Source organism: Trachypithecus francoisi, unplaced genomic scaffold, assembly GCF_009764315.1.
Source record: "Trachypithecus francoisi isolate TF-2019V2 unplaced genomic scaffold, Tfra_2.0 Lachesis_group11, whole genome shotgun sequence".
Taxonomy (NCBI): Eukaryota; Metazoa; Chordata; class Mammalia; order Primates; family Cercopithecidae; genus Trachypithecus; species Trachypithecus francoisi.
In genome coordinates, this window is record NW_022681456.1 from 79635851 (window position 1) to 79650767 (window position 14917).

The 14917-nt window shown below is 46.5% G+C and overlaps 1 protein-coding gene across 1 annotated transcript; it reads left to right on the top strand.

Annotated features, from left to right (window-relative positions):
* The first annotated feature begins 1141 nt into the window (after positions 1-1141).
* Positions 1142-5580, top strand: DCD (dermcidin). The gene is made up of 5 exons (XM_033223543.1): positions 1142-1382; positions 2733-2771; positions 4232-4333; positions 4678-4767; positions 5414-5580. Exons 1-5 carry the CDS (start codon positions 1232-1234, stop codon positions 5455-5457), a joined length of 426 nt encoding a protein of 141 aa, XP_033079434.1. The 5' UTR covers positions 1142-1231; the 3' UTR covers positions 5458-5580.
* Positions 5581-14917: the final 9337 nt, after the last annotated feature.

Sequence of the window (14917 nt, forward strand, 5' to 3'; positions counted from 1 at the left end):
CAGCTCCCCCGCTTGGGTCTGGAATAGATGGAGGAGGGAGCTGACCAGTTTTGACACATGTATTCCTCACACAAAACCTGTAGGATAAGAATGATCATTTCTCACCATCAAATGCAAAACAGCTGAAGTGGAACACGAGAGCTGGAGTCAGTAATACCGTACTGAATTTGGGATTTTTGCTGGAAGAGCAGATTTTGGGTACTCTTACCACACACACACACACACACACACACACACACACAGAGAGAGAGAGAGAGAGAGAGACAAAAGGCTAATTATGTGAAATCATGGATGTGTTCATTTGCATGACCATAGTAACCATTTCACTAAATACGTGTATATCAAAACATCATGTTACACCTTAAATATTACCATAAAATAAAAGAAGAAAGAAAAACAATGGAAGTTGGGCAGGTAAATTGCCTCTCTGAAGGCCACACAGCTAGTAAACAACAAAATCGAGTCATAAACCCATTATCCCCAGGACTGTTTGTGCCACTTTAAAGGAAACACAAGTCTGCAGGAAGGGATCCTGAGGCACAGAGAAGCACCTTTGGATTCTCCACTTCTCTGAATTATCCACACCACTGGCCTCCCTCCCCCATCTGAAGGGCAAACTGGGAACTGACTTCATATTCTGGTTAACTTACCAGGAGAATTTTCTTGGGTAGAGGATCATTAGCTGGGAATGAAGACACCTTGGTCAGGGTCTACTGAGGCTGGAAAGCTCTGGTTACCATATGGAGACCCCTAGAGAGGTCAGCAGCCTCTCTGGACCTTAGTCAGGAGGGATCCCCAACTGCTGTGAGGGTAGCCTCCTGGGATAGGCTTAATCCACTCAAGGGAAGCCTCAGCCACCCCCACTCTCTCCTAAGGAGGCTGGATCTGACATCTTGGGGCCCCCTTCTGTTTCCAGGTGGAAGGAGAGCCTTCTGAGCACAGCCCTCCTGCCAGGGCCCTCTCTAGAAACCTCTCACAGTCTCCCCCAGGACCCCAGATGCGATCAGAGATGGGAGCCCCAGGACAAGCAAGATGGGAAGGGGAGAGGCAGGCAAAGGATGCAAGTCAGGACAGTGCCAAATCCAGAGCTGCTGTCCAGGACCTACCTGCAGGGAAGGCGGGCACCAGCCAGCCCCAGCCAGCCCTTGTTGACTTAACAGGTGGCTCTGAGGTGGGAGAAGAGGAGGAGGAGAACACACCACTGAAAGACTGGCTCCCATTGGTCCCTGTCATGCTTAAAAGAGGCCCAGAGAGGCAGTCTCGACACCTTAGATCCCAAGATCTCCAAGGATTTGGTGGCATATCCGCTCTAGCACACAGAAGCATGAGGTTCATGACTCTCCTCTTCCTGGCAGCTCTGGCAGGAGCCCTGGTCTGTGCCTGTGAGTATGGCTCTTCCCCGACACCCAACCACATAGTCCCCAGAAGACTGGGCCCTGCCTTCATTTCCCCTTCCCCTCCTCACCAGAGGCAGTTCAGCCAAGTCTGCCTCCCACTGGGTTCTCCACACAGGGACCCTGTGGTCAGAGGAAGCCAGGAGCCCTGTGGCCCCAGCCTGGCTCTGCACTGCCTCTCCTCTCCGTCTGTGATTGGCCCACTCTGGCATTCTTTTTCCCTCAATGAACCAAGCCATTTCCCGCTGTCAAGACTTTTGCGCATCCTCTTGTCTTTTCCCTTGCCCATTATTTCACCCACCCATGTCAACCTCACTCCTACTCAGTTTCCAAGTGTCTGCCCCGCTAGCTCTCTCTGTCCATGTATTTCCTCACAGCTGCCTTGCTGAAGCCCCAGAATCATTTTGGTCCCTGTTTTTCATTTTCTTGCCTCCTGTATTTTTCCTTCCTAGCACTATCACAAATGTAACTAAATAATTGTTTGTGTAATTATGTTAATTCCTCCAAATCCCCCATTGACTGTCAGCTTCCCCGAGCAAACACTGTCTGTCTTCCTCACAGCTGTATCTCCAGCCTCTAACACCATGTCTAGTGCATAATGCGTGCTTCATTCATGCTGTTGGAAAAATAAAGAAATGGAGGGAAGGTCCTTCTGAGGTCCTTCTATCAGGTGACAATCAGAATAAGTCCTGCCCTGTCACTAGGGCAGGTGCTGTGATCATGCCCTCATGGTCATGCCCTTGGACGGCTTCATAACTTGGACATCTAAGACATAGAAGAGGCCGGGCGCGGTGGCTCAAGCCTGTAATCCCAGCACTTTGGGAGGCCGAGACGGGCGGATCACGAGGTCAGGAGATCGAGACCATCCTGGCTAACATGGTGAAACCCCGTCTCTACTAAAAAATACAAAAAACTAGCCGGGCGAGGTGGCGGGCGTCTGTAGTCCCAGCTACTCAGGAGGCTGAGGCAGGAGAATGGTGTAAACCCGGGAGGCGGAGCTTACAGTGAGCTGAGATCCAGCCACCGCACTCCAGCCTGGGCGACAGAGCGAGACTCTGTCTCAAAAAAAAAAAAAAAAAGACATAGAAGAGAGTCAGAGAATGATTCCATTTCCATAGGGATGTTCTGAGTAGCCTAGGTAGGATAACAGAGAGAGGGATTTGGTTGAGATACCAAAAAGCATTTCTAATGGGCCCCTTGTGTAGCAGAGATTTCTCTCCTGTCTGGCCACTGCCACACTCCTGAGATTAGAGGCCTGGGAACTCTAGGCAGCCCTGGCTGGATATAGCTCCTGCAACTGTACCCTACTTGACATGGTCACTGTTCCCTCCTTTGCAGATGACCCAGAGGCTGCCTCTGCCCCAGGATCGGGGAACCGTGAGTCCTTCCTCTTCCTCCTGCCCCAGTCCTGGATGGGAGAGTTAATGACTGGGGATATGAGCAGAGGAAGTCAGAGAAGCAGAAGAGGGGTCCAGGGGAAGGAAAGCTGGGAGGCCGACCTCTAGGAGACATGGAGAAGGGAGACTTCCTGAGAGACTCGTGCACTGGAGAAGGACAGAGCATGGGGGAAAGGGTAGCCCTGTCTGGAAGTAGAAGTGGAGTAAGAAAAATGGGAAAGAAAGGAAAACTTTTCTTGAGCAAGAGGAGGAACTTCACATTAGATGGGTTCAGAGGTTTACATCTACCCCACCCTCACCAACAATTTCAATTCAAAAACCTTTCACGTGGTTCCCATTTCCCATCACGAAGCTTTCACCTCCTAGCCTGACTGACATTCAGGGAATCCATGACCTAGATCCAGGGTACTTTTCAAACGTAATTTCCCTAGGCTCCACTGCTTGCATTCTCCACATCGAATGTTGTACATTTGTTTCATCGGTCAACATGAGTAACTTTCTACTACCCAACGTTCCTCTTCCCAGGCGCCTTTTCAACCCCTACCTGTCCATGCTCTAACAAGCTTCAAGTCCCAGCTGCTCTCTGAAGCCCTCCCTGCCTGGTGGATGTGGTGCCTCTGTCCCAGTCTCTCTTTTTTCATCCCTCCCTCTTCTGGGCTTCCGGTATATAGCAGTTCTGTCTCTTTTCCTAGACGGTAAGTCCCTGAGAGAGGGATCTAATGAGAAGTACATTTCTACTTCCCCAGCCATGTACACACTCTGGATAATTAATGGCAGAAAGATAAACTGTATTTCTGCACATCTTCACCGCACTGCGAGCCCCAACCACAGCATATACCTGCCCTCCCTGCCTTCTCATATACAGCCCAGAGGGAACACCTGCCCTCCCTGCCTTCTCACATACAGCCCAGAGGGAACACCAGGCACCTTGGTCTCTTCTCAAATGCCCCTGCTGCGTTTCACACCAGTGCGATAAGAGAAGTTTTGATTCTCCAGATAAACAAATGGATTGTTTATAGATGCAGAAGTCCCCTTCAGAGACTGCCAAATTTCTGTCCTCATCCACCAACCTGCCTAGAAGAGAGAAGCTAGTGCCCTCTGCAAAACCTCCGCACACTAGGTGGCTGGTATAAGGAATGAAAACTAGGGGGAGTCTCTTTAAGGCAATCTTTCTGCCAACATGACTTTATTTTTCTCTGAACCATAATCTACTCTAGAAAAAGGCCCTGGAGGAGCAGGAAAAGTCTTGGAGGCAGCAGGAAAAAGCTTGAGGGGTGCTAAAAAATCTAACACATTATGAAAGTCAAGCTCTAGAGGAATTCGGAGAGAGGGAGTTATCCTCAAGCCAGACCTTGAGGCAGTAAAAGCACCACCTGCTCCCCCACCAGGGTGGAAAGAGTGAAGGTAGCTATTATTCTTCTCACTCTGTCACCCTTGCAGCTTCCCATGAGGCATCAGCAGCTCAAAAGGAAAATGCAGGTGAAGACCCAGGGTTAGCCAGACAGGCACCAAAGCCAAGGAAGCAGAGAGCCAGCCTTCTGGGTAAGTCTCTTTGCCAATGCCTGGTATAGAATTCTGATGCATGAAACAGCAAGATATCTGGGGGCCAGTCTGCACTCACAGGCACACGCACAGGGACACAGCTACACCCATATTCCTAGGGAGGGGTTGGCGGTGCACACTTGCTTCTATACACAGGGTTTCTGGGCCATAGGTTGTGCAGCTAATACTGGCCTACCGACCTTCCCATGACAGAGAAGTTAGTTCCCTCAGCAAAACCACTTCACCTTAGGGGTGCCCATGGTGCCTAGGAAGCAGAGGAGCTCTCCCACAAAGGAAGTAGTTTTTCTGCTTCTATGACCTCTTCTTTTCTGAATCCACCCTAGAAAAAGGCCTAGAGGGAGCAAAAAACACTCTGGGGGGACTCGGAACCCTAGGAAAAGATGCAGTTGAAGATCTAGAAAGTGTGGGTAAAGGTGAGTATGTCCCCACTCCTCCCTCAGGACCAGCCTTGGTCTCCACCCCTTGCATGAGATCTGAAACTGCCACAGCCCCGCCCCCCATTGAAGACCCCTCACTTTGTGCTTTCAAATGTCACCAATTCCTCATCCAGACTTAAATTGCCATTCTTGTCTAATATTGACACTCCCTGGGTCTAACTTGCTTTTTTTTTTATTGCTCTTGCCCTCTGCCCCTGCCAAGGTGGGGAAGAGGGTAGGTCTTTGGGGCTCCAGTGAATCTAACCTCCATCCCTCTGACTTCTGTGTAAGCCCCCCCAGGCCTCAGTGAGTTTGGAAAGCAAAATACAGAGTTGAGGAGGAATGGAAGGGGTGGAGCTGGTGCCTGGAGCCTTGGAATCCTTATTAATATTCTCTTCCCCACCCCTTCCACTCCCCCTTCCCCTCCCTACCCCTCCCCTTCCTTTCCCTCCCCCTCCCCATTCCCCACCTTCCACCTTCCCCTCCCTCTTCCTTCCCTCTCCCCCTCCTCCTCTCCTTGCCTCCCCCTCCCCTTCTTTCTCCCTCCCCCTCCACCTCCCTCTCCTTCCCCAATTCCCTGGCTCTCTTTCCCTTCCTTTTTTCTTCCTACCCCTTTACCCCGTTTTTTCTATGGCTGTCCTAGGAGCCGTCCATGACGTTAAAGACGTCCTTGACTCAGTACTATAGCTGTAAGGAGAGGCTGAGAAATGATGCCCAGCAGCAGCAAGCTTTAAGTCTTCAGCCCAAAACCTAAAAAAAAAAAAAAAAAAAAAAAATTAAAAACAGCTATTAAACTGAAAGCATCTGTAATACTTGGAGTATGTGCATGTTTTCCTTAAGAAGGGATGGGGTAAGAAACCTGGCCAGGAGCCCAAGAGGTTGGAGGAGCACCCTATGAGGCTTCATTTGGCACCCTGGCCCTTCCTCCCGAAACACAGCTTCCAGACCCAGCCTTCCCAGAAAGCATAGTTCCAGCAAGTTCTTTGATTCATGCCCAGCTCCTCACCCATAAGGTCTAAGCCTCAAGTTCCAAACTGGTTGCCTCCTTATCCCTCACTCTGCCTGCCCAATGCCGTTTTACTATGCATCAGTGTTGAGTGGGACTTTTCCCATTGCCTTGAATTTGACTCTAGGACCCACAGCTAGAATCATAGACCCCAAATACCCCACATTTCACGGAGAACTTCTGATATCTGGAGCCTGCCCACCACCCTGGGACTTCCTTAGAGCTAGAAAAGCCAGCCCAATCCCAATCAACCACAGGACTATCATTCTCTGCCCTGTGGAGAAGGAGAAAAGTGGAATCATCAAGATCACTGGCTCTGTGAGGAATGCAGTGCTCATGGCAAAGAGGTTTTTCTTGAACATCTCCATGGAAGAAGGGAGGGAGATGCTTCTTCTATCCTTCAAGTCAAGTGAAGGGCTCTGGAAATCACTCCTAGATTGAAGGTTCCAGTCCAGGAGGAGACAGGCATCTCCCCCACCAACCACTCACCCCCAGCTGAATGCACCCTCTAGACTGACCTGAAGCTGCCCAGACTGGAGCATGGTAGGACAGCTCTTGAGAAAGCCATGTCCCCAGGTATCAAGATTATATTAATTAGGGAAGGCTAATCTACTATAAACAATAATCCAAGATATAATTGCACAAACATACATAAGTCAAGGTGGTTTGCTCCAGATTTGGGGGCAAGAAGCAATGGTCTGTCTTCTCCACAGAGTCATTTAAGGATTCCAGGATGTCAGCAACCCTGCCATCTTCAATATCTAGCTTCAAGATCATTCTGTCATCTTTATCACCATTCCAACTACAGAAAGGGGGAAGGAGCATGGAACAGATTGCTTGGAGGTTTGTATGAGCTATACTAGCAAGTAATACAAGAACCCACTCCCAGTGGCCACACCTAACTGCAAGGACTGGAAATGCCTAGCAGTAAGATGATCAGAATGAATGTTTGCATCCCTGTAGCAACTTCTGCCACAGGGAAAAGTGAACAAAAAGGCGGGTACCTGTTTATCATCTGACATTTCTAGAAGCAAGAAGTTTTTCATGGTAGCTCATGGAAGAGATGCAAGAAGACACTCTCATCCCAGGCTCCTGAGGCCACTGAAGAGCAAGGAAGAGAACTTAGGATTCCCATTGCTCTCATGAGTACATTTAGAAGAAGGACCGAAGGCCAATAAGCTGTACAGGGGGCTTCCAGGCTGAATGGGAGGAGGCAGCACCTGGTGAGAGGGTTGAGAGTGTGGACCACTGGCCTAAGGGAACTGTCACTCTTTGAGGGGTTCCACAGCAATGGCAGGCCTGGGGTGAAGCTAACCACCATCTATCTGGTGACCACCACACCCTGTATCAGTGGAGGCCTCCAGAGAAGAATGGAGACCAAGCCAGGAGATCAGGATTTCTCCCTCATTGACTGTGATCAGTGACCTTCGAAGATCTCTGTCTGCCCCATCCCACCTCCCCTGAGATCCGGAACCAGACCCCACCCCTTTTCGTGTCTCTCCAGTGAAGCATATGCTGGGGAGAGGAAAGGGAGGTAAGATTTTAAACTGGATGGACTCTCAACAACCACAAGCAACTAGAACACATGGAATCTTCTAAATCTGTCATGAATAAATGGGAAAGGGAGATTTAACAACACATATAAGATGCCCCCCAATTTAGGATGGGGTTACAGCCTGATAAATCCATCATAAGTTGAAAATATAAGTTAAAAGTACATTTAATATACCTAATCTACTGAACATCATAGCTTAGTCTTGCCTACCTTACACGTGCTCAGAACACTTACATTCACCTAAAACTGGGCAAAATCATCTAACACAAAGCCTATTTTCTAATAGTGTTGAATAGCTCATGTGATTTATTGAAAACCGTAATGACAGTGGAAAATAGAATGTTTTTATGGGTACTAGAAGTATGTCTACTGAATGTGCATTGTTTTCTCACTGACGTAAAGTCAAAACGTTGTTAAGTCGGGGACTATCCGTATTTGGGAGCACTGTTTGAAGAAAAACAAACTCCACCAAGTCCTGCCTATTCAAGAAAATATTGTTGCTAAAAATAAACCCACAGGCATCAGGATTTGTCATCATAACGATGATCAAGGGGCCATGCACAGTGGCTCATGCCTGTAATCCCAGCACTCTAGGAGGCTGAGGTGGGTAGATTGCCTGAGCTCAGGAGTTCGATACCAGCCTAGCCAACATGGTGAAACCCCATCTCTACTAAAAATACAAAAAGAATCAGCCGGGCATGGTGGCGTGTGCCTGTAATTCCAGCTACTCAGGAGGCCAAGGCAGGAGAATCGCTTGAACCTGGGAGGCGGAGGTTGTAGTGAGCTGAGATCTCTCCATTGCACTCTAGCCTGGGTGAGAGAGCAAGACTCCATCTCAAAAAAAAAAAAAAAAGATCAAGGACAGCCATTTCTAAAGGGGTCTTCTGTTATATATATTAAAAATTCAAATCTAATTCTCAAAATGTTAAGGAAAAAGCAGAGACAGAAACAAAGGTAGAGCATGATAAAACAAGCACAATTAAATGTTGACATTTGGGAGCTTAAGTCCCCAGTGGATCTAGAAAGATGATGTGAAAATTCTTTGTACTATTTTTACAAATCCTCTGTAAGTCTGAAGTTATTTCAAAACAAAAAGTTAGTAATGCATATGTTAATTAGCTTGATTTAGCTGTTCCACAATGCACACATATTTCAAAACATCACATTATATATGATAAATATATACAATTTTCATTTGTCAATTTTTAAATTAATTAATTTTAAAATACTACAAAGTAAAACTATTAAATGAAATGTTCAGAAATATAAGAAAATCAGGAGTTTTACAAGAGAATCCAGATTTCCAATTTTCCTTGAAGAACTGAATGTCTGGCAGCCATCAGCTCAAGGCAGAGGGAGCTGACCACTTTACAAAGGGCAGGCACACTCCAGTTTGCTCCAACTCAACCACTTCCTCCTGATTTCCAACACCTGAAAGGGAAGGACAATTACTATTTATCATCGCACATATGCTGCTGTTTGCCTTGTACCTGGACTGCCTGGCTCATTAATGGTACCTGCTTGATTCCTGTAGGCATTGAAATTTGCAACCCTTAGCCCTGGCCTTTGACCCCAAGTCCTTTTCTGGACATTGCCAGATGAGGTAGCTAAACCCCATGGGAGCCATGAGAATCCTTTTTGCTTAGACCACAGGCAGAAAGAGGGCCCACTTATTGGTCTTTGTGGACTGTTCCACAGCTTCCTGGAGCTTACCCCTTACTCCTGTGAAACTAGAGATTAAAAAAAATCCTTCCCCTTAAGATCTGGAAAAAGCTTTCCGAAGATGCACACAACATGTCTTTTTTTTTCTCTGGGCCCAGTTGGTGTACACTAAATCTTCCAAGATCAAAATGCTGAAGGGTATTGTCCTAGTTAATTTTATATGTCAACTTTGCTGGGCCACAATGCCCAGATATGTGGTCAAATATTATTCTGATGTTTTTGTGAGGATGTTCTTGGATGAGATTAACATTTAAATTGGTAGACCTTGAGGAAGGCAGATTGCCCTTCATAATGGAAGGTGGGCCTCATCCAGTCAGTTGAGGCCTGAATAGAACAAAAGATGGACCTCCCCTGAGCAAGAAAAACTTCTACCAGAAGGTGGCCTTCAGACTTGAACCACAACATCAGCTATTTCCTGGGTCTTCAGCCTGGCACCCTTCAGACCTGAGCTACAGCTTTTGGACTTGCCAGCCTCCATAATCACATGAACCAATTTTTTAACATAAATCAACTCTCTCTCTTTCTCTCTCTCTGTCTCTCTCTCTCTGCCTCAATCTCTCTATATATATGTGTGTGTCTGTGTGTCTATATTCATACTATATATAAATACATATATATACACAAATACACACATATCCAATTAGTACTATTTCACTGGAGAACTCTAACGAATACAGGTACCAGTTGGTTAAAACTAGAGAAACTTAACGTTACAGAGGCCTCATATTTATTTTAAAATGGAATTTAGTATTCCAGCAAGGAGTTGTGGTTGACAGCACAGACTTTGAAGCTAGGAAGCCCACGTTGAAATCCAGCTCTGCCACTCACTAGCTGTGCCATCATAGGCCAGCATCTTAAACTGCCTTAGACTTAGTCTGCTTATCTAGAAAGTAAGAGTATTAATAGTACTTTATCTCATTGGGTTGTTAGGAGGATTAAATGAGATTAAAATGGATAAAGCTCTGAGAATAGTGCTTGGCATGTACTACATGCTGTATGTATGTTAAAGAAACAGAATTCACATTTTTTAAAATTTCACTCTATTGCTTTGTCTGTACACCTCCCCGATGGCCAAAGTGGAAGATCAGAGGCATCAGAGGAGTGTGGCAGAGCTTGTGCAGGCCACAGGGCTTCGCAGAGAAGACGAGCCATGTTGAGCACAGCAGCCAGGATAGAATGACCCTTGGAGATCAACGTATGCCTGTGTCCTCAATGCAGGAGCAGGTCTACCCTAAATAGTCCATGTCACTTCCTCCCTTTGGAGTCTCTGCTTCCCCACCAGCCCCCAGAACACGGCCTAACACACAGGGAGGGGAATGAGGAAAAGGTATTCGTCACAGTTCATATAGGAAGTGGTGTATCAGTGGAGAGGTCCAGGCAGAAAACAGATGGCACACTCAGGAGGGCATATATATATATATATATATATATACTGTAAGTTCTAGGGTACCTCTGCACAATGTGCAGCTTTGTTACATATGTATACATGTGCCATGTTGGTTTGCTACACCCATTAACTCATCATTTACATTAGGAATTTCTAATGCTATCCCTCCCCATCCCCCCAGCCAACAACAGGCCCTGGTGTGTAATGTTCCCCACCATGTGTCCAAGTGTTCTCATTGTTCAATTCCCACCTATGAGTGAGAACATGTGGTGTTTGGTTTTCTGTCCTTGTGATAGTTTGCTCAGAATGATGGTTTTCAGCTTCATCCATGTCGCTACAAAGGTCATAAACTCATCCTTTTTTAAGGCTGCATAGTATTCCATGGTGTATATGTGCCACATTTTCTTAACCCAGTCTATCATTATGGACATTTGTGTTGGTTCCAAGTCTTTGCTATTGTGAATAGTGCCGCAATAAACATATGTGTGCATGTGTCTTTATAGTAGCATGATTTATAATCCTTTGGATATATAGCCAGTAATGGGATCATTGGGTCAAATGGTATTTCTAGTTCTAGATCCTTGAGGAATCACCACACTGTCTTCCACAATGATTGAACTAGTTTACACTCCCACCAACAGTGTAAAAGCATTTCTATTTCTCCACGTCCTCTCCAGCACCGGTTGTTTCCTGACTTTTTAATGATCGCCATTCTAACTGGTGTGAGATGGTATCTCATTGTGGTTTTGATTTGCATTTCTCTGATGACCAGTGATGATGAGCATTTTTTCATGTGTCTGTTGGCTGCATAAATGTCTTCTTTTGAAAAGTGTCTGTTCATATCCTTTGCCCACTTTTTGATGGGGTCGTTTGATTTTTTTCTTGTAAATTTGTTTAAGTTCTTTGTAGATTCTCGATATTAACCCTTTGTCAGATGGGTATTACAAAAATGTTCTCCCATTCTGTAGGTTGCCTGTTCACTCTGATGGTAGTTTCTTTTGCTGTGCAGAAGCTCTTTAGTTTAATTAGATCCCATTTGTCTGTTTTGGTTTTTGTTGCCATTGCTTTTGGTGTTTTAGTCATGAAGTCCTTGTCCATGCCTATGCCCTGAATGGTATTGCCTAGGTTTTCTTCTAGGGTTTTTATGGTTTTAGTCTAACATTTAAGTCTTTAATCCATCTTGAATTAATTTTTGTATAAGGTGTAAGGAAGGGATCCAGTTTCAGCTTTCTACATATGGCTAGCCAGTTTTCCCATCACCATTTATTAAATAGGGAATTCTTTTCCCATTTCTTGTTTTTGTCAGGTTTGTCAAAGATCAGATGGTTGTAGATGTGTGGTGTTATTTCTGAGGCCTCTGTTCTGTTCCAATTGGTCTATATCTCTGTTTTGGCACCAGTACTATGTTGTTTTGGTTACTGTAACCTTGTAGTATAGTGTGAAGTCAGATAATGTGACGCCTCCAGCTTTGTTCTTTTTGCTTAAGATTGTCTTGGCAATGCGGGCCCTTTTTTGGTTCCATATAAACTTTAAAGTAGTTTTTTCCAATTCTGTGAAGAAAGTCATTGGTAGCTTGATGGGGATGGCATTGAATCTATAAATTACCTTGGCCAGGTGGCTCACGCCTATAATCCCAGCACTTTGGGAGGCCAAGGCAGGTGGATCACAAGGTCGGGAGATTGAGACCACAGTGAAATCCCGTCTCTACTAAAAACACAAAAAAGTAGCTGGGTATGGTGGTGGGTGCTTATAGTCCCAGCTACTCAGGAGGTTGAGGCAAAATGGCGTGAACCCGGGAGGTGGGGCTTGCAGTGAGCTGAGATTGTGCCACTGCACTCCAGCCTGGGCGACAGAGCAAGACTCCGTCTCAAAAAAAAAAAATTACCTTGGGCAGTATGGCCATTTTCACGATATAGATTATTCCTATCCATGAGCATGGAATGTTCTTCCATTTGTTTGTGTCCTCTTTTATTTCATTGAGCAGTGGTTTATGGTTCTCAGGACTCTTTTTTTTTTTTTTTTTTTTTTAAGACTCTTGGCCGGGCGCGTGGCTCAAGCCTGTAATCCCAGCACTTTGGGAGGCCGAGGCGGGCGGATCACAAGGTCAGGAGATCGAGACCATCCTGGCTAACACAGTGAAACCCCGTCTCTACTAAAAATACAAAAAACTAGCCGGGCGAGGTGGCGGGCGCCTATAGTCCCAGCTACTCGGGAGGCTGAGGCAGGAGAATGGCGTGAACCCGGAGCGGAGCTTGCAGTGAGCTGAGATCTGGCCAGTGCACTCCAGCTTGGGTGACAGAGCGAGACTCCGTCTCAAAAAAAAAAAAAAAAGACTCGGCCGGGCGCGGTGGCTCAAGCCTGTAATCCCAGCACTTTGGGAGGCTGAGACGGGTGGATCACGAGGTCAGGAGATCGAGACCATCCTGGCTAACACGGTGAAACCCCGTCTCTACTAAAAATACAAAAAACTAGCCGGGCGAGGTGGCGGGAGCCTGTAGTCCCAGCTACTCGGGAGGCTGAGACAGGAGAATGGTGTAAACCCGGGAGGCGGAGCTTGCAGTGAGCTGAGATCTGGCCACTGCACTCCAGCCTGGGCGACAGAGCGAGACTCCGTCTCAAAAAAAAAAAAAAAAAAAAAAAAAAAGACTCTTTAAGGAAAAATGTATCTATTATTTACAGAGATTCAAGTAAGGACTAGCAACAGCAGGAAGTCTGAAGCAGCGTGGTTGGGGGGTGAATAATGTCACCTGACACCAAGAGATGGTGCTCTGGAACAGAGACAGACAGAAGCTGCAGTCAGAGAGAAACAGCCATTGCCACACTATGCTGCATTAAGTATCTGTGTCTGTAAAAATTATTCAAACATTTGGTGACTTCACACATCATTTCTTATCCACAGGTGCTATGGGTCAGCAGTTCAGGTACAGACACACCCTCAGACTCAGAGTCTCTAATGAGGCTGCAGTCAAGGTATCATCAAGGCTGCAGTCACCTCAAAACTCAGCCGAGGAAAGACCCACTTCCAAGCTCAATCACGTGGTAGCTGGCAGAGTTGTTCCTCACAGATAGCTGGACTGAGGGCCTCAGTTCCTTACTGGTTATAGGCTGGAGGCTGCCCTCAGTTTCTTGCCACTTTGGCCTCTCCACAGGACAGCCTCACACATGGCCATTCACTTTATCAGAGCAAGCTGAGAAGATCCAGAGACAGAGTGTGTGTAAACAAGACTAAAGTCATAGTCTCAGAAGTGACTACCTCATCACTTTGCCATCTTCTATTTGTTAGGAGTGAATCTTGAGACCCAGCTCAGTTAAGCAGAGGAAATTACAGCAAGGCACCAATGCCAAGACATGGGCCTCACCAGGAGCTATCTCTGAAGTCATCCTACCACACATGCCAAAGCAAGGGAGGGAGCAGGAGGAACAAATGCCTTGACCTGTCCCTCTTCCCATCCTCCCATCTCCCACGTGTCTTCCATTGGCCAAACTCAACTCAAAACTAGAGGGCATGGGAGCCCAGGTGATACAGCCCATAGAGGCATCCTTCTAGACCAGTGCAGAGATGAGGCAGAGGGGAGAGAGGTACAACGAGCAGCCCATGAGACAACACACAGATCAGCGAACTGACAGTCATCAAGGAGGTCAGATAACCTAGAAGACAAGACATCACACAGAGCAGCACCTCACCCATATCCATGAGGTCTGTCAAGACATCACCCAGAGCAGCACCTCATCCATATCCATGAGGTCCGCCTCTTTCCTCTAATCTATGCACCCAATTCTTTCCCAGGCTCTATAATTTGGGGTAACATTTCTCCTGGGCCCTGTTATAGAGTAACGAAAATTTTCTATAAAACAAATGTCCCTACCTTTCACCTCATCCTTATTTATGTAAATGCTTGCCTCTTTAATTACTGAGGCCAGGAGGAAGAGTTGGAAGAGGAAAGGACTACGCAGTGACATTTGGAAAGACCCTGATCTGTGACAGTTCTAGTGTTGACACCAAAGTTCTCATTTCCTCTTAAAAAAGTCTTGTGCAAATAGCATAATTTGCTTCTGTTGACTTTTTTAATGTGCTCGTGGAGACTGCTCAGGATCTAGATCTATTTGGGATCTGTAGGACTTCTTCTTCAGTGTACACACACATGCACACACATATGTGCACATACCCAGGGCACTGGTGCCATCAAAACTTTCTCTTATTCCTCAGCCTTCGCCATTCCAGGTAAGACCACTACCACCTTCAAGGCTCCCAGGCCCAGCCCCTCAGCCAGGTAGTAATTGCCAAGGCTTTAATGTCCCACCCCATTAATTTTATCTTCCTTTATCTCCCGAAAAGATTAATGCTCTAAACTCTGGCACCCAAAACACCCTTATGTCAAAAACTCTTCAACACGCGCTTCTCATACTCATCTTTAGAGCTACCATGAAGCAAAGAAGCCTCCAGAGTCAGCCCACATGGGGCCTCCAGAGTCAGCCC

Coding starts and splice junctions, on each gene's coding strand:
- DCD (XM_033223543.1), top strand. CDS start 1,232: ATGCTTAAAAGAGGCCCAGAGAGGCAGTCTCGACACCTTAGATCCCAA. Junction 1,383..2,732: donor AGGAGCCCTGGTCTGTGCCT/GTGAGTATGGCT, acceptor CCTCCTTTGCAG/ATGACCCAGAGGCTGCCTCT. Junction 2,772..4,231: donor TGCCCCAGGATCGGGGAACC/GTGAGTCCTTCC, acceptor TCACCCTTGCAG/CTTCCCATGAGGCATCAGCA.